This window comes from Loxodonta africana, chromosome 10 (genome assembly GCF_030014295.1).
Source record: "Loxodonta africana isolate mLoxAfr1 chromosome 10, mLoxAfr1.hap2, whole genome shotgun sequence".
NCBI classification, from domain to species: Eukaryota; Metazoa; Chordata; class Mammalia; order Proboscidea; family Elephantidae; genus Loxodonta; species Loxodonta africana.
The window spans coordinates 22,974,001-22,994,327 of NC_087351.1; the positions used below are offsets into that span (position 1 = coordinate 22,974,001).

The following is a 20,327-nucleotide window of genomic DNA, read 5'->3' on the forward strand; positions in this document are numbered from 1 at the left end:
GGGCTTGAATGTTGTAATCCCCACTCAATTCTTCTGCATTTTCCATTATCTTTGTCTCTTGGTCTAATGAAGAACTCCCATTATTAGTTTATTTGAAGGAATAGTTCCCCTTATTTGGGAACTGACATCACATGAGCAACTCCAGAACAGGTGTGCAGTCTCTCTATGACTGGATGCCAGTTAGTGGCTGAGAGAAGCTGCTGATGGGTGGGAAACAGATGGGCCTGGTCTCTTATTCATGACTAAGCAATAGATGCCAACCAGTATTGTCACTGTCTCATCTCACTAGCAGAAAGGACCTGCTAGGTTAGACAGTACAGCCCCAAGGCTAAGCCCAGATCTGCTTTGACCGGCCAAGTGGCTGGTTCCCATCACTTACACTCACAGAAACTTGGTTATCCTGTAAGCAAGCCAAGTCCTCTCAGTTGGAAAAAACTGATTAGGAATCCTAAGAATTTTGTTTTAGTTTGTGTGCTTGCTTCACAGAAAGACGTGAAACGCAGAGCTTAATCCATGGTGGACGCTCAAATGTTCGTAGAAGTGAGGGAAGGGAATAATAAGTGTTACAGGTCTCTCCTTTAAACCAAGCAATATGCTTCAGGACCTCCTGTTCCCATTGCAAGGCAGGTCTTGTATTTTGTATCTTCTTGGTGCTTTTAGCAATTCCCACTGGTCCGCATGAGAATTTACAGAGATGATTTCAAAGCATTTTGAGAACAAGGAGGATCAATTTTAATTTGGATGTCAGCAGAATTTACTCTCTGACATGCTGGGACAGAAGGGCAAAGCTGCACCTTAGCCAGTAAAGAACTGGGTGCCAAGTAGTGAAACCATTGTAAACCACTGGCTTAGTGTTTGGAGCAAGATCAGGGGAGGGAGAAGTGCATGCAACCCTGCTGATCCCAGGGCCCAGGGATGACCAGCAGAAAAATCTGTGGAGAAGAGATCTGAGATATCCTGGGAAAGGGGCCTGGCTGACCAATGCATGGGGCCAGCATGTGGGTGGTACCACTTCTAAATGGATTTCTTTGTTCCAGGCAACGTCCTGCCCTTGGAGAATGTCTGGCCTCACTGGCAGCGGCCATACCAGTGGCATTCCTGGAGCCCACCCTTAACCGCAACAATCCACTCTCTGTCTTCAACACCAAAACCCCCAGAGAGAGGTCTAGTAAGTATCCTCCCACAGAGGTCATCGACCCATTCCCATGCTGAGAGGAGAGCAGCCAGGAAGGCCACACAGACAGGGAGCAGCAGTCTTGCAGCTCTGTTGATTTACCTGGACCAAGAGGGGCCAAAAGGCCAGATTTAGAGACTACGTTACCTGTCTCCATCTTATTGGAGAAATGGACATGGCAAGAGCTTTGTTACTATTAAACCCATTAAAAAATTGTTGCCGTGAGTGAATAGGACAGAGTGTAACTGCCTCATAGGGCTTCCAAGGAGTGGCTTGTGGATTCAAACAGCCAACCTTTTGGTTAGAAGCTGAGCCCTTAACCACTGTACCACCAAGGATCCTTGTTATCATTAGGCTTTAGTTTCTTCTTCTGTAAAGTGAGGAGACAATGTCGTTAATTTCTAAATCCTTTCCACCCTAAGACTTCAAGTTCTCTTTTCTGCCCAGCTTTCAGTTCCCCTTCTATACCTGGGGATGTATCCCTTTCCCCAGAGTATCATCAAAAGTGGCGTGCACATCTACTCTACCCTATTTATACTAATACCCTAATTATACTAATCAAAACCAAGCAGAGGCTATGCTTTCAAAGATGCCGACCACATGGTCTCCATCCCTGGGGAAGACTAAACATAGAAAGCCAGCAGTCGAAAATGAAATTATACAAGAAAGGGAATTTTTCTTTTTTTGAAAGTTTTTTGGTTATAATTTAGATAAAGGTTTACAGAGCAAATTAGTTTCTCATTGAACAATTAACACAAATATTATTTTGTGGCATTGGTTCCCAACCCCACAACATGTTAACACTCTCCCCTTCTCGACCTTGGGATCCCCATTACCAGCTTTTCTGTCCCCTCTTGCCTTCTCATCCTTGTCCCTGGGCTGGTGTGCCCATTTAGTCTCATTTCATTTTATGAGCCTGTCTAATCTTTGGCGGAAGGGTGAACCTAAGGAGTGACTTCATTACTGAGCTGTAAGGGTGTTCGGAGGCCATAGTCTCAGTGTTTCTCCAGTCTCTGTCAGACCATTAAGTCTGGTCTTTTTTGTGTATGTGAGTTAGAATTTTGTTCTACATTTTTCTCCAGTTCTGTCTAGACCCTCTATTGTGATCCCTGTCAGAGCAGTTGGTGGTGGTAGCCGGGCACCATCTAGTTGTACCGGACTCAGTCTGGTGGAGGCTCTGGTAGTTGTTGTCCATTAGTCCTTTGAACTAATCTTTCCTTTGTGTCTTTGGTTTTCTTCATTCTCCCTAGCTCTAGATGAGGTGAGACCAGTGAAGTATCTTAGATGGCTGCTCACAAGCTTTTAAGACCTCAGACGCTCTTAAATACTAGCAAGCAGCCATCTAAGATGCATCAATGAGTCTCAACCCACCTGGATCAAAGGAGAATGAAGAACACCAAGGACACAATGTAATTACGAGCCCAAGAGACAGAAAGGGCCACATGAACCAGGAACTACATCATCCTGAGACCAGAAGAACTAGATGGTGCCCAGCTACAACCAATGACTGCCCTGACAGGGAACACAGCAGAGAAACCCTGAGGGAGCAGGAGAGCAGTGGGATACAAACCCCAAATTCTCATAAAAAGACCAGACTTAATGGTCTGACTGAGACTAGAAGGACCCTGGTGGTCATGGCCCCCAGACCTTCTGTTGGCCCAGGACAGGAACCATTCCCTAAGCCAACTCTTCAGACATGGATTGGACTGGATAATGAGTTGGAGAGGGATGCTGGTGAGGAGTGAGCTTCTTGGATCAGGTGGACACTTGAGACTATGTTGGCATCTCCTGCCTGGAGGGGAGATGAGAGGGTGGAGGGGGTTAGAAGCTGGCGAAATGGACAAGAAAAGAGAGAGAGGAGGGAGACAGTGGGCTGTCTAATTAGGGGGAGAGTAATTGGTAGTGTGTAGCAAGGTGTATATAAGTTTTTATGTGAGTGACTGACTTAATTTGTAAACTTTCACGTAAAGCACAATAAAAATTATATATAAAAAAAAAAAAGACCCCAGATGCTACTCACCAAAGTAAAATGTACAACATTTTCTTTATAAACTATGTTATTGCAATTGAGGTAGATGTTTCCCGAGACCATGGTCCCCAGAGCCCTCAGCCCAGTAATTTGGTCAGGGAGTTTGGATGTGTCAATGGAGCTTCTATAACCTTGGCTTGAACAAGTTGTGTTGGCTTCCCCAGTATTGTGTACTGTCGTACCCTTCACCAAAGTTACCACTTTAAAAAAAAAAAAAACACCAACTACTGTCCAGTCAATTCCAACTCATAATGACCCTATAGGACAGAGTAGAACTGCCCCATAGAGTTTCCAAGGAGCGCCTGGTGGATTCGAACTGCCGACTTCTTGGCTAGCAGCTGTAGCACTTAACCACTACGCCACCAGGGTTTCCAAGTTACCACTTATCTACTGTCTATTTAGTGTTTTTCCTTCCCACCCCCGCTCCCTCTTATTCATCAAAGGTTGTTTCTTTTTCATGTATAAACCTTATCATGAGTTTTTATAATAGGGGTCTCATACAATATTTGTCCTTTTGTGATTAACTTATTTTACTCGACATAATGCCCTCCAGATTCATTCATGTTGTGAGATGCTTCATGGATTCATCATTGTTCTTTATTGTTGCATAGTATTCCATTGCATGTATGTACTATAGTTTGTTTATCCATTCATCTGTTGATGGGCACCTAGGTTGTTTCAACTTTTTGCTATTGTGAACAATGCTGCAGTGAACATGGGTGTGCATTTGTCTATTCATGTGATGGCTCTTATTTCTTTAGGATGTATTCCTAGGAGTGGGATTGCTGGATCATACAGTATATCTATTTCTAGCTTTTTAAGGTAGCGCCATGTCATTTTCCAAAATGGTTGTGCCATTTTGCTTTCCCACCAGCAGTACATAAGAGTTCCAGTCTCCCCACAGCCTCTCCAACATTTGTTATTGTCTGTTTTTTTTTTTTAATTCATGCAAGTAACATCGGGGTAAGATGGTATCTCACTGTGGTTTTCATTTGCATTTCTCTGATGGCTAGTGATCTCGAGCATTTCCTCATGTAATGTTAGCCACTTGAATGTCTTCTTTGGTGAAGTGTCTGTTCATTTAATTTGCCTATTTTTAATTGGATTATTTGTCTTTTTGTTGTAAAGGTGTTGGATTATCCTACAGATTTTACAGATTAAGACCATTGTCTGATTTGTCATAACCAAAATTTTTTTCCCAGTTTGTAGGTTCTCTCTTTATTCTTTTGGTGAAGTCTTTTGGTAAGCATAAGGGTTTAATTTTTAGAAGATCCCAGTTATCTAGCTTATCTTCTGGAGTTTGTGTGTCGTTAGTAATGATTTGCATCCTGTTAATGCCGTGTATTAGGGCCTCTGGAGTTGACCCTATTTTTTCTTCTGTGATCTTTATACTTTTGGGTTTTATATTTAGGTCTTTTATAATAGTTTTTGTGTATGGTGTACAGTATGGTTCCATTTTATAATAGTTTTTGTGTATGGTGTACAGTATGGTTCCTGTTTCATTTTTTTGCAGATGGACATCCAGTTTTGCCAGCACCATTTATTAAAAAGATTGTCTTTTCCCCATTTGGTAGACTTTGGGCATTTGTCAAAGATCAGGTGACTGTAGGTGGATGGATTTATGTCTGGGTTCTCAGTTCTGTTCCATTGGTCAGTGTGCCTGTCATTGTACCAGTACCAGGCTGTTTTGGCTATTGAAGCTGTATAGTAGGTTCTGAGGTCAGGTAGTGCAAGTCCTCCTACTTTATTCTTCTTCTTTAATAGTGCTTTACTTATTTGGGGCTTCTTCTTTTTCCATATAAAGTCAATGATTAGTTTTTCCATCTCTTTAAAGAATGTCGTTGGTATTTGGATTGAGATTGCATTGTTTTTTGTAGATTGTTTTGGGTAGAATTGACGTTTTCAAAATGTTAAGTCTACCTATCCATGAGCATGGTATGTTTTTCCATTTACATAGATCTTTTTGGTTTCTTGCAGTAGTGTTTTGAAGTTTTCTTTGTATAGGTCTTTTACATCCCTGGTTAGATATATTCCTAAGTATTTTATTTTTTAGAGGCTGTTATAAATGGTGGCATTTTCCTGATTTCCTTTTTGCAGTTCTCTTTATTGGTGTATAGGAATCCAACTGATTTTTGTGCTTATCTTGTATCCTGCTACTCTGCCTAATCTAAGAAAAGGAATTTCTTAACAGAAGCATTGATATACTAGGTTCCAGAATAAGGATCAGTATGGGCCCACAGGCCAAATGTGGCCCACTGCCAATTTTTGTAAATAAAGTTTTATTGGAACCCATTTGTTTACATATTGTTGATGGTTGCTTTAGCACTGCAGTAGCAGAGTTGAGTATAGTGACAGAGCCTGTCTGGCCTGCAGTGCTTAAAATATTTACTGTTTGACTCTTTACAGAAAAAGTTTGCCAACTCTCATTCTAGAATAACCTAGAACTTACAATCCAAGTCAGGTTGTAAGCCTGCTTCCGGGGGATAGAGGGAAGGATTCACATATCTGGATTAACTGTGATCTTACTTAAAGGCATTGAAATAGAATAGAGAATGTTTCAAGCAAGAACCTTAATTCAAGTTTGAACTCTAATTAGAAGAAACTAAAATGATTCAGTGTAGCCTGAGGCAAAAATTATCAAACCATGGACCTAATCAATATTAAGAATAAGAAAACACCCAAGTCAACCATTTCAAACCAGAACCACTCCTATCCAGAACTAGTATTTTCTGAATATTGAAATACTGAGTCCAGTAGATGATGGACCGAGTAGCAATCCCATTTAGTCTAAGCCCCCTTTTTCAGACTACCATGAGACCCCAAGGGAGAAGAGTTCTAAGAGAGTAAGAGATGTTTTCTTGTGAGAACACATGAAGTAGAGGAGAGATTTTGCCACCACCTTTGAGAGCTGACAAGCTAGGTGAATCAGGAAGAAGACTCTCCCAGCAAACCCCAGAGTTCATGCCACACTTTTCGTTGTCACCACTGCTCCTTCCATCTAAGAATGCAGTGTCAAACCATGGAGGCTTTATTCCCACTTGATTCTCATTAATCCAGTAAAAGAGGTACATTTCCCCCAGTGATGACCCCCAGGATAATCTGGACAAGGCTGGTTAATAGAATTCTGTTGCTCAGCTAGAAGACAGTGGGGACTAGTGTTCTCAGAGCTAGCCAAGAGAGATACATGGCCAAGATGCCTCAACTTTCCAAAGCTCCATATGAAATTTGTTACATTAAACCATCCCCAGCTGCCTCAGTGTCACCTCACCCTTTCTCCCCTTTCTTGAGACTAGCAAAAATATACCTCCAACCTTGTTTTTCTCTGCCCACTCATGATTTCAAATAACTCACAGCTTGCTGCTAAAGTGAGAACTAAATGACTGAATAGGCTTTGGTGAAGCTGAGAAGTGGCTGTAGTATATGCAGGCAAATGCCAGCCCCAGTGTTGCTCCCCAATTCCAAAGGACATGGAGTTATGACAGTCCTGGATATTTATACACTCATCTTGTCCTAACTATGACTCGGGAAATAGTGTCTCTGTCTTGGTATAACCAGTGTGTACAGCTGCTCCTGAAGAAAGAGATGGACAGGCTCTGCTCATTGAGGTAAAGTAGCAAGGCAAATTAAGAACTTGACAAAGATGGAGAAAACCCCAGTTTGGTTTTGAGCAGAGGGGACTGACTCTCTTCCATTGTTCTCCTTCTCAAAGGCTTTTTGAAAAATGTTCCCTCTTATTTTACATACTTTTCATTGCCTTAATAAGGCACATTCCTAAATTAAAAAACAAGCATCAATCACTGCCTACTCCACAAGGAAGAAAAGCAACAAGACTGTGATTAGGGATGACACAGTATTTCATCCATCCATGAAACACTGTGGGACTCAATGCCCAAGTCCCCTGAGCCCATATTTTTCATCATTCGATTAATCAGCATAGAGTGAATGCTGACCAAGTGTCTGGCTCTTGAAAAGTAGTGTATGTGTGAATATTCTGGGACAATCAGGTTGCCTGCAGCAGAGATGACTGATGGCTTAATGGGCTCTAAGAAGGTAGACTTCATTCATTATACAAAGTGGGTGCGCTGGGGGATAGAAGAGGGTGAGGGGTGTATAGGGTGACAAATGCTGTGAGCCTGTAGTTTAGAAACATAGTATGAGCTGACTTAGCAACCCTTCAGTCAATTGGATAGTTAATTGGCACTTGGTGCTTTGCCAGCAGAATTACTCATTTTAGTAATCTTAATCCCCTATAGTTTTAGTTAAGACCCTAAAGCATTTTCTGAGTCCAAAAAAAAAAAAGTATGCCTAGAAAAAATTTAATATTGCTGTATGTCAATTACTAAAACATAGATAAGTCTTTGTTTATGGGTGGCAGTGGTCTATTAATCAGAATATTGAATTGACCGGAAACATCCTAGGTCATCAGCCTGTTTACCTTCCATACCCTCTGTGGCATATTCAACCAGAGAAAAAGGCAATCCAATTCCAGCGTAAGCTGTCTGCCTGTATTGCAAAGAGGTGACGCTCTCTGATGTCTTCTTGAGTGAAGAGCTTCTCAGTGGGGAAAAATTCAGCTTTAGAACCTGACTCCGTGGTTCTCAGACTCAAGCATGCATCAGAATTACTTGGAGGGCTTGTTAAAATAAAGATCGTTGGGCCCCACCCTGGAGTCTCTGATTCAATAGGTCTGGGATGGGGCCGGAGAATTTGCATTTCTAACAAGTTTCCAGGTGATGCTGATACTGCTGGTCAGAGGGTCAGACTTTGAGAACCTTTGATGAAAAGACCAAACCAAAAGCCAAACCCATAACCACTGAGTTGATTCGGACTCATAGTGACCTTATAGGACAGAGTAGAACTGTCCCATAGGGTTTCCAAGGCTGTAAATCTTTACAGAAGCAGGCTGCCACATCTTCTCCCTCAGGACAGCTGGTAGATTTGAGCCACCAACCTTTCAGTTAGCAGCCTAGTGCTTAACCACTGAGCCAGCAGCACTCCTTTGATTAAAGGACAGTATGGTCTAATGATCCCTCCCTAACAGTCTTGTGTCTGGTTCTAACGAGACCCAGCTGGGGCTGTTTTTCAGGTAGCTAGTGCAGCAGAGTTCATTCTGTGGATTTATTATGTGGCATTTGAAGTACAAAACACCTTCTGAATTGTAAATGTTTGTTCCAAGCAAGGACCAATTACATATAAATAACATTTAAAGGTCATTATAATGACTTCAGTACAGCAACCCCAAGCAGCTCTGTATTTTTCTTCTGTAGCGGAAAAAGTGCCTGTGATAATACTGCCTATATGACATTTAAACACACACACCTGACCCTTCTCATTATAATCTTAAATCAAATAATTGTAAAATTAAATTGCACCTATAGCAGTTGACATTGTTGTATGTGTTGAGCCCCAGTGTAGAAAGTTTGCCCTCTCTGTCTTTACCTATTTACTCTGAGAGTGTATGGGTAAAGTTATTTCATGTGTGAGGGTCTCCCCAGACTTCCTTATCGATGTCACCCAAGACAGTTGTTGCTCTGCTGCAAGACAGGACAGACTTGTTCTTTGCAAATGACCAGCATTGGCAGTGGACCATGGCTGGCCCGTATAATTCCCTTCTGCTGTGAATGACAGGAACACAGAGTTCTTTGTGTTATGTGCTACTAGCCCTTTGGAATTGTTTGGATTTTGAAAAACACTGGTCCTTCCCTGACTTCTAACAGGGAGAAATCTCTAGACTTCTACCCCCACAAAAATGCTGTAATGATAGCAACCGGAAGTCATCATTAGGGAAAGGATGTTAGGACTTCACTGGACCTTCTCCTTACCAGTGAGGCTCCTCTGGTTCCATCACTTTGTTGTTGCTGTTATTTTAATTGTGGTTGTGTGTGTATATATATATATATACACACACACATACACAAAAAAATGTGCCACGTCAACATTTTTACATGTATAATTCAGTGACATTAATTACGTTCATCATGTACTGCATCCCTAGTATCCATAACTGCACACACAATCCCAGAGGAACTGATTGTCTCAGCTGCAGATTCCTTCTCTCAAAAAAGCTGGGATAATATTGTTCTGTATTTCTGCTGCAGGAAGTACAACCGTGGGAGAAGTCAAAATAGTCCCTTTCAACTGGCCGATATTTCTAAAGGCCGTGGAATTTGGTGTAGCCTGTCTTATTTATCAACCCTTCAATTCCTGTTGTTGTTGTTAGGTGCCACTGAGTTGGTTCCAACTCATAGCTACCCTGTATACAACAGTGCCTGGTCCTGCGCCATCCTCACAGTCCTTGTTATACTTCAGCCTGTGGTTGGAGCCACTGTGTCAACCCATGTCATTGAGGGTCTTCTTCTTTTCCGCTGACCTCTGTGTTACTAAGCATGATGCCCTTCTCCAGGCACTGGTCCCTCCTGATAACATGTTCTTTTCCTATGGATCCAAAATCTAGATAAGAGATACCAAAAGCAGGCAGTAACCCCAGTGGCAAAGGGCCTGCAGATATAAGCCAATGCACTAAACCTAGAATTTTATTTGAAATCTTCTTCTTTACCCTTAAAATTCATGAGATCTTTGCAGTTTACTCCTAATATAAAAAATAATTTCCCAAATCTGCCACATATCTCCTGTGGCCTCTCAGATGCCCAAGTTCCTGTAAAGCCTGATGCTTTTGCCCCAGTCTGAGAAGTTTGGTCCAAGGGTGAAGTCTGGATATGCTCTCTGCCTCCCTGAAAAATGCCCTGGACACAGCCAGACTCTGCAGAGAGCAGTCAGAAGAATGGATGCATACGCAAAGCTTTTGGGCTGGCGATTCTCTGCTCAGAGCCATCCCATACCTCTCCACTCAGAGCCCTTGTTATCTCCAAGGTGGGTCTCAGAGGTCTCCCCTGCCAGGAACCTCAGGTTCCTTCTGTTCTCTTCCCTTGTGTTACAGGAAACAGCGCCCTTCACTTTAGGGGAAGCAGGACAGATAATTCCCTGGCTGCTTCTGTTTTTGATTCTTGTATCTTAACAACCTCCTTGGTTTAAATGTTGTCCTTCATCTGTTGCCACTTCATCCTGTCTGTCCTTGTTCAGTGAAGTGACCTGAATTATTGGGCCTGAGGAGAAAATAGGACTAAACCACTGTTCCTTATAAATAAACCTTGAAAAACAAAAAGATTTAAGAGATTGACAGGAAGTCTTGGCACAGGTTACTGCAGGTCATCAATAACTTCTGTTGGAAATCCAAAAAGCAACGTGTGTGATTTTTTTTTTTTTTCCAACTGGATGGAAAATTTTGTTGTTCTGGTCTAGAGGAAGGGATGTGTGATGAGAATGTTTTCTTTTTCCTTTTGTGAACAGTACAGATAATCCAGTGATTGAAACACGACTTGACTAGTACAAACTGGCTTTTCTCTTCCAGTACTTTCTTTTCTGCTGTGGAAAAAGGAGTCTGGCTTTATTAAAGAGAAATCTTATGAAATGTTCCTCATGTCACTGTTAAGTTCCTTTAACTATATGTTTAATTGTTTTAACCTGAATATGACATCTAGGAAGATCACTTAGTGACGCAAATGGTTCAACCAGAAGGTTGGTGGTTCAAACCATTGCCCCACCCGGCAATGCCGTGGAAGAAAGACTTGCGGGTCTGCTTCCGTAAAGATTACAACTGAGAAAACCCTGTGGAGCAGTTCTCCTCTGTAGCACATGGGATCGCCATGAGTCGGAATCAACTCAAATTCAAAGGGTATGACATCTCGGAAGATGTGTAGTTTCTGGAAGCTTCGGTCTTTATGCAGACAGTTGGAGGGAAGGAGTTGCACCACACCCAGCGCTCACTAATGAGGCCCTGGTGTAGAAACCTATATCTAAGGACCAAAGAGGGGCAGGGGGCAGAGGCAGATGTTGTACCACTTGTGCACGTGAATTACTGTCCCTTTATTCTTCCTGTGCCCTCTTGGTCAGTTCTGGGGATGCCAGACACTGTAGAAGAGATGTGCCCCGACATCCCCCACCTGGAAGGCCTGATGAAGGAAATCAACGACCTGGCTGAGTCAGGGGCCCGGTACACCGAGATGCCACATGTCATCGAAGTGATCTTGCCCATGCTCTGCAACTACCTGTCCTACTGGTGGGAGCGGGGCCCTGAGAACCTGCCCCCCAGCGCAGGGCCCTGCTGCACCCAGGTCACCTCCGAACATCTCAGTGTCATCCTGGGCAACATTCTGAAAATCATCAACAACAACCTGGGCATCGACGAGGCCTCCTGGATGAAGCGCATTGCAGGTAACACAGCTGCCTTTTCTCACGCGGGGTCCAAGATGCCTGGGTTCTGTTTTCATCTCTCGTTGACTCCATGTTGATTTGGAGGAAAAGCTCTTCTATCTTTAAAACTCTTTTTCCCCTCAGTTGCTTAATAGTAAAGAGAATCCACTTAGCCCCTTGGCAGAGCTCCCTGGGGCAAATCCTCACGCCCCATTCCCCACTAATCCAGGCCCCTCACATCTCCAGGAAGCCCTTCTGCTAAACGCCACCCAACTCTGATGATCAGTCCTTTATTTGCTTTTGATGTTTAAGAACCCCATTTGCTCTTAGTGTGGTAATTGTCTGTAATTTCCTTGGTAAGTGATCCTGTCTACTTTTTACATATATGAAACTCTGCATTTGTATTTTTCTTTATGCTTTTTTAGACACTTTTCTAGTATAGGCTCACTATAGCAGGACTCTGGGGTTTTAGGTTTTTTTAATTCCTTTGGATCCATCTAAGACTCCTTATATGCAGTAAGCTGTTAATGAATGCAGTTAACTGATTTTCTGTTCCTGAAGCAACCTGAAAAAAAGGAGAGGCCTGGAAAATGAAAAACCACACTTTCTGCCCCGTTAGGAAGCTGTGAATATTTAGCGTCCTCTGTGTCAAATTTGAGTGAGGAGGTAGGAGATAAGACAAAGTCATTGCTTTTGATGGAGCCACAGTTTAGCTAGAGAGTTAACCAGTAACAGCTTCACCCGTAAAATCCACTAGATCATCAAACACAGTGGCAAAAATCAAAAGGAGCTATGGCCCAACTCTGTGAATTTACCATCCCAGTCAAAAAAAAAATGCCTTTGTGCCGGACCAAGGAAGAGAAGTTTCTGCTCCCTTCCTGTCTCAAAAATGAACTGAGATGGAAATTATGTTTTTGTGTGCTGATAGATGCTACATAATGTAGGCCGTTGTGGGCATATGGGAGGTCTGGTTGCGTCGTGGTTAAGAACTCAGCTGATAACTAAAAGGTCGGCACTTTGAATCCACCTGCCACTCCTTGGAAACTATGGGGCAGTTCTACTCTGTCCTACAGAATTGCTATGAGTTGGAATGGACTCAATAACAACGAGTTTTGAAGTAAGGGAAGGAAAGACATCAAAGGATGGCTCCCTAACCCCCTAGAAGTACAACGAGGAAAGGTATCACAGCATAAGGGTACTGATGGGAATAGGACTGAAGCCTGTCATTCCTCAGGTGAATCCAGATCCCCTTCAGTCAGGCTCCTTAATTCCTATGACTGAACAAAGTCGATTCGAAATAGCAACCCCAAATCATCCGTATCAGATGCAGTTATTCTCATGCCAGGTCTAAAGCAGAGCCACATCTCAGTGATGGGTGGGGTGTGAATACGAGCCATTATAGGACCCACAGTGACTTCTTCATCAATGTATCGCATCACAGAGCTCCCTTAATCTCCTCTTTCTAAAGCTATCTTTTTTATGAAGATAAACAAGGGAAAATGAGATTTACAAGCAAAACTGCAAGAATGTAAAGGAACCACATTGGCACAATGGTTAAGCACTCAGCTGCTACCTGAAAGGTTGGCGGTTGGAACCCACCCCAGTGGTTGTGCAGGCGAAGGCTGGCCATCTGCTCCTGTAAAGATTACAGCATAGAAAACCCTATGGGGCAGTTCTACTCTGTTACATGGGGTCGCTATGAGTGAAAATTGACTCAATGGTACCTAACAACAACCATCACCACCTAAAGAAACTCTGAAATCATACTTGAATGCATCTTGTCAATGGTTCATGACTCTTACTCATTTTATTTAAATTATTGGGGTTTTGTTATATTTTTTACAATTACTTGATTCTGGCCTTTATTGTGAATTAAACCAGTGGTATCTTCCATTTAAGAAATAGAGTAAGACATGGCAGGTTTTATTATCTTTATGAAGACCAAATTACTAGTCCCACTGATTCCTTGTTGCTGCTAGTGGCCACCCAAGCCTCTCCATTCATTTATAGTTGATACCATTTTGTCTGTTTCCTCAGGGCCAGAGGAGCCTCCAGGTAGCAGGTTAACAGTCCTCAGGTGGCTGGAGCTAAGACTGCGGTTGGGTTACTGAGTTTTTAACAAGAGATTGATTTATAAAATAACCAGAAAGCATATGCTGAGTGCCTACTCTTGACTCAGCACAACATCTGTTATTATGAACAAAAGACTTTCTTCAAGGAGTTTTTAATTTGGTCAAGGAGCTAAGAGCAACATGAAAGTCATATAAAACAATACAAGATAGTCTGTTGTGAAGAGCTAAGAGGTGTGGCGTGCTTCATGCATGCACGAGGAGGTCAGGGGTGGCGGAGTCCCCCACCGCCTGGGGGAGCAGAGCAGGAATAGGGACCTTCTCCTGTAGGTCTTTCCACCTGCAGCTTTATGAGAGGAAACGCCAAGGGGAAGGTCAAGGAAGGGAACTAAGGGCGAGTGCTGTCCTACGTTATCGATTTTACAACCTCACTTTTCACTATCGCTTCTTTCATTTTTATCAGTTGTCATAATGAGTGAATGAGGGGGAGCCCCTTTTGTTTCCCAACACAGTGTATGCCCAGCCGATAATCAGCAAAGCCAGGCCTGACCTGCTGAGAAGCCACTTTATCCCAACTCTGGAGAAGCTGAAGAAAAAGGCTGTCAAGATAGTGCAGGAGGAGGAGCAGCTGAAGGCAGACAGCAGAGGGGACACCCAGGAGGCAGAGCTCCTGATCCTGGATGAGTTTGCAGTCCTCTGCAGAGACCTCTATGCCTTCTACCCCATGCTGATTCGCTACGTGGACAACAACAGGTATGGAGGAAACTGTGGAAGCCTGGCTACCCAATTCTGGGGCTAATGTAGGTAACAGGATAGAATGAAAAGGCAGTGTCAGGTAGCTTTATAGGTGAGATAAGAGGCCGCCACAGCTATAACTGCCAGCCTCTCCCTCCCCTCAGTAGCTCCCTGGTGTAGTGCCTCTGGGCAGTGCTTTCTTTGAGCAATGATTCCGTATTGTCAATGGCATGGCCCTTTCTATCCTCACAGGCTACCACAGGTGAGAAAGAGTTGTTTGAACAAGGGCAGCAGTGACCCACATCTGCCCCTCTGTTGCTCCTTCACTCATTCGTTCAACATATATGAATTGACTATGACAGGCACTGTTCTAGGCATTGGGGGACCAGGAGGGAACAAAACAAATACCTCTGCCCCAAGGAGCTTTCCTTCTCATGGGGAGGAGGACAAACAATAAACAAAATGTATAAGTAAATTATATAGAGCAGGATAAGGAGAATTAGGAGTGCTAGGGTGGGGTGGAGTCACAGTTTTAAATAGGGTGTTACTGAAAAAGCGATATTGAGGAGGGAGGTAGGGAACCAAGCAGGTCTCGAGGAAGGGTGGTCCAGAAAGAGGGCTCCTCTGGTACAGGCCCTAAGAAAAGAATGTGAACAGGATGTTCAAGGAATCCTGGGAGGCCAGTATGGTTGGAGAAGAGTGAGGGGTGGGGGAAACAGGAGATGAGGTTGGAGAGGCAACATGAAGGCCACTGAAAGAACTCTGGCTTTTACTCTGAGTGCAAGGAGAAGTTGTTGGAGGTTTTGAACATAGTGACGTGATCTGATTCAGTCTTTGAACCCTGTGACAAGGGGTGAGGGGCAGGGGCAGGTGGTGGAGGGCAAATAAGTGAGGAGACTGGTTATGAGTGATCTCATTAGGAGTTGATGTGATCCAGAGAGACAGAAAGCAGATAAGTGGTTGCGGGGAGGGAGGATGGGGTTGGGGAGGAATGGGAGTTACTGCGTAATGGGCACGGGGTTTCCTCTTGGGGTGATGAAAATGTTCTGGAACTAGATAGTGACAATGGTTACACAAAACTGTGAATGTACTGAATGTCACTAATGCTAAATGTTATATATATTTTACCATAAAAAAAAAAAAAGTTGGTGGTGAGGCTGGGATGATAGCAGTGAAGGCTGAGAAAAGTTGTCAGATTATGGGTCTGTTTTGAAGGTCTGTTGGCGTTTCCTGTTTGGGAGACTATGGGTAGGGCAGATTTTTTTGAAGGGAAGATCAAGAGATCACTTTTAGACCTGATAAAGTTGAGCTTCCTGTTACACAAAAAGGAACATGGGTGGTGCAAGCGGTTTGGGATCAGCTATTAACCCAAAGGTTGGTGGTTCAAACCCACCCAGTGGATCTGTGGAAGAAAGACCTAGCAAACTATTTCCATAAAGATTACAGTCAAGAAAACCCTGTAGGGTAGTTCTACTCTGTGACACATGGGCCACCATGAGTTGGGGGCCAACTCAATGGCAGCTAATGAGAACATAAGATATAAAAATGAAAGTATTGATTTGGCAGTTGAATATATGAGCCTAGATTTCAGGGGAGAAGTCAAATGTAGACCTATGAATTGAGGAGCTATCAACATATTGATATGTAGTCTTCAAGAACCATGAAACTGAGATAAACAGAGGATGGAGGAAGAAGGAGAATAGAAGAGTTCCAAGGATGGAGCCCTGGGGATTTCCAGCTTTAAGAGGTCAGGGAGAAGTAGAGGAAACACCAAGTGAGACTGAGAAGGAATAACCAATTAGGTGAGAGAAAAACCAACAGAATGGTGTGTCCTGAGTGCCATCTTCACAGTGTTGCCAGGAGGAAAGAATGACCAGTTAATTCAGATGCTGCTGGTAAGGTGAGAACCGAAAGTACACTGTTAAATTAAGCAGTGTGGAGGTTATTGGTGACCTTGGCAAGGGCAATTTCAGTGAAATTGTGGTAATGAAAGCCTCCTTGAAGTGGGTTAAGAGAGAACGGGAGAAAAGAGCTTGAAGCCAGCAATAGAGACAACTTGTTCAAGGCATTTTACCGTAAGGGAATCAGAGAAATGAGGTGCTAGCTGGAGGCAGAAGTAGGATCAAGAGAGGTGTTTAAGATAGGAGACTTGTCAACTTGTTTCTTTGCTGGTGGGAATAATCCAATAAACAGGAGGAAATTGATAATGTAAGAGGAGGTGAGAGAATTTCTGAATGAATTTCCTTGAGCAGGCAAAGGGCCGGTCACACATCCACAGGAACGAGCAGGAAGGCAGAGTGTAGTACTGACGCTGATGTATATGTATGCATACACACACACACACATGCATATTGTGTTTTTCGAAAATAACGTGCACATGTAAATAATGTGCCCACACATATAACAGTCATAGCATGCCTAGGAAAATAATGCGTGAGGGGGTTGCGTGGTTGGCAAAAAACACGTAATGCACTTGTTATATAAAAGTACAGTATATAATATATGTATCTATATGTATACACATATACACACACATATGTAGATATCTATATATACATATGTATACACATAAGTTTTGGTTATACACATAAAAGAACCCAAACCAAACCCACTGTTGTCAAGTCGACTCCCACTCATAGCGACCCTATAGGACAGAGTAGAACTGACCCATAGAGTTTCCAAGGAGTGCCTGGCAGATTTGAGCTGCTGACCTCTTGGTTAGCAGCTGTAGCACTTAACCACTACACCACCAGGGCTTCCGTATACACACATACGTAATACACGTGCATGCACACATATACATATATATCTACACATATATGTATAGGTATGTTGTTAATTGCTTTTGAATTGGCTATGACTCATGGTGACTTTATCTATAACAGAACAAAACGTTGCCTGATCCTGTGCCATCTTCATGATTGTTGGTATATTTCAGTCCGTTGTTGTGGCTATTGTATAGTGCTTTCCAACCTAGGGGGTTCATCTTCCAGCACTATGCTGGACAGTATTCTGTTGTGATCTGTGAGGTTTTCACTGCCTAATTTTAGATATATGGATGGGGGAGGGGTCTGTGGGAGTCCTTTTCTAATTCATTTTCTCAGTAAAGTAGGAAGAAAGGTCAACTGAGAGTGAGGATGGGGAGAAGGTATTGGGGGGCCTTGAGGAGTGAAGAGAAGATATGAAGTAGTTGCCAGGAAGAGAGGAAGAGCGAATGGACCAGGGAAACGCAGTATGATTGTGGGCAGTATTAAAGGCCCCACTTGAGATCTGTGGTCATGAATTTAATAAGACCCATCATCAGGTTCTCTTCTTCTCCAGCCAAGTTCAACTGTGAGATACAGGCCCAGAGTAAGAAGAGAGCTGGATTTCATCACGGATGGGGTTTTGCCATGGAAGTGTAACAAACCAAAAGGGGCTAGAGAGCTGAGAGTATATGTAAGAGGGTAACCATAAAGACTGACCATGGAATTTAATCTGGAAGATGAAGGAAGTAAGGACATAAAGGGACTAAAAATAGTGAAAAGGCAAAAGAACAAAGGATTGTTGGTTCTAGTGGGGCTGAAGGATTGTTGGTGTCTGGGTACAAGGTAAGAGGTAGTGGTCACAGAGTAAGATGTGTGAATTTAAGATTATGGAGTGAGGAGAGGTTGCAGTTGTTGGTAATGGCCACGGAATTGAATGCTGAAGCAGGTGGAGGGCAGATCCTTAGAGGCAAGAACTATGAACTGAGGCCATGGTTCATCAGCACATGTATTGAAATCAGTGAGAACAAAAACTGATGATGTGTGGGGGAGAATATCAGTGAACCAGGAGCTCAAAAGCATGGATAAATCCTAGACAGTGACCTACGATTAGTGGACAGCTTGGTATAGTCTGATGACATTAGATTCAAAGCTGGAAGGCTTTGGGAAAAACCTTATGATATATGTCTCTGTCCTAATATTTGGCATCAGTTAGAGAGTGCTGTTTTTGTTAGGTGCCCTTGAATTGGTTCCAACTTGTTGTGACCCTATGTGCAACACAACAAAACACTACCTGGCCTGTGCCATTCTCACAGTCATTGTTACGCTTGAGCTCATTGTTGCGGCCACTGTGTCAATCCATCTCTTTGAGGGCCTTCCTCTTTTTTGTTGACCCTCTACTTTACCAAGCATGATGTCTTTGTCCAGGAACTGATCCCTCCTGATAACATGTCCAAAGTACATCACTATCCTTGCTTCTAATAAGCATTCTGGCTGTACTTCTTCTGGGACAGATTTATTCGTTCTTCTGGCAGTCCACCGTATATTCAATATTCTTCACCAACACCATAATTCAAAGGCATCAATTCTACTTCGATCTTCCTTATTCATTGTCCAGCTTTCACATGCATAGGAGGCAATTAAAAACACCATGGCTTGGGTCAGGCACACTTTAGTCCTTAACGTGACACCTTTGCTATTTAACACTTAAAAGAGATTTTTTTTGTAGCAGATTTGTCCAGTACAGTATGTCATTTATTTTCTTAACTGCTGCTCCCATGAGTGTTGATGTGGACCCAATAAAATGAAATCCTTGACAACTTATGATGTTGCTTATTGGTGCAGTTGTGAGCATTTTTGTTTTCTTTATATTGAGGTGTAACCCATTCTGAAGGCTGTGGTCTTTGATCCTCATCAGTAAGTGCTTCAAGTCCTCTTCACTTTCAGCAAGCAAGGTTGTGTCATCTGCATACCGCAGGTTGTTAGTGAGTCTTCCTCCAATCCTGATGTCCAGTTCTTCTTCATATAGTCCAGCTTCTTGGATTATTTATTCAGCATACAGATTAGAGAATAGAGGTGGGAAAAGAGAGCGCAGCATAATGAACTTACCCAAACCTGCTACTCCCTTCCCTCTTGACCTGTCCTCCAACTTCAGGCCTTCAGGAAGGTTGCCCAAAATCCCAGTCTCTACCTGGCCCTGGCCTTTAGCCCTTCACCTTGCCACAGGTGACTCCCTTTCCTCCCATCGGTCACTTCGCTCAGGTCCTTGCTGTGTGCTCTGCCTGCATGGGGCTGCACACCCCGGCTCACCATGATCCCCCCATTACACAGAACTTCAAGGGTGGAAAAGCTCCAGTATCATAATTAGACGAGGTTATTCATGTAATGCCAGAGATTTTCTATGTAATTCACACTTTTCCCAAACTCAGTATGTTTATTTGGAGCCTGAAATTTAATTGGATCATAAAAAATATGGAGGCTCAGAAGACTATAAGTCTGTGAAATCACAAAGGGCATTGATAGGATGAGCACAGACTTTTTCATCCAATGTTAGAACAAAAGATTAGAGGCCCCTACCCTCTTAAAGTTTAAAACCCTAAAATAGAAATTTGGGAAAAGTTTCATTTTTAAGAGACTCCATTATAGGTATTAAGGAGACCTGTAAATATTTGGGGGTGCATTGCTAACTTTTTTAATGAAATTCCATTCTGCGAGGGATTACATCTGTGTGTGTATGTATATTTAGTGTGTGTGTGTATGAGTATATATATTTTTCTAACTATCTATGGGAAATTATACTAATTTTCTCAAAAGATGCCACTTTGAGGGTCATTTCAGTCATTTCCAATAGCATAATTAGGTTAGCATCTTAGAGAAGGAATTTGTCAGAGTTGGAGCTAAAAACAAAATAAAAATAAGACTAATGTTGCTCCTGGAATAGCTTTTTAATTACATTTGTCACTATCGATGATCAAGACTCAATCCAGAGTATGTTCTACTTACACAGTGTTTGACAGTTGCTAAAAATGGCAATGACAGAGAGTCTTTGAGATCATCATTAATCCATTCATGTACACTTTTCAACCTGTTCTTCCCTGAACACCAGGGAGCATCGTGGCCATATGAGCCCTGCTTAGAATGCAGCCTTCCTGCATGCATGCCTTTACCTACTTCAACCCTTCTCTCCATCCAAAAAAAACACCTGGCTTGGAACTATGGAATTGTGGAGTTGACAGGGATCATAGAAGTCACTTTATCTGACCTCCAACTGGATAAATAAATAACCAACCAGTTGCCATGGAGCTGACACCGCATCATGGAGACCC

General features: G+C 42.8%; 1 protein-coding gene across 1 annotated transcript in view; it reads left to right on the plus strand.

Annotated features, from left to right (window-relative positions):
• The window catches only part of RYR3 (ryanodine receptor 3), a 446,068-nt gene that overhangs the window by 363,187 nt on the left and 62,554 nt on the right, over positions 1-20,327 (plus strand). Inside the window, exons 67-69 of the mRNA XM_064291963.1 lie at positions 1,038-1,168; positions 11,154-11,474; positions 14,035-14,275. Coding sequence (XP_064148033.1) covers positions 1,038-1,168; positions 11,154-11,474; positions 14,035-14,275 — 693 coding nt within the window. The remainder of the gene's footprint in view (positions 1-1,037; positions 1,169-11,153; positions 11,475-14,034; positions 14,276-20,327) is intronic.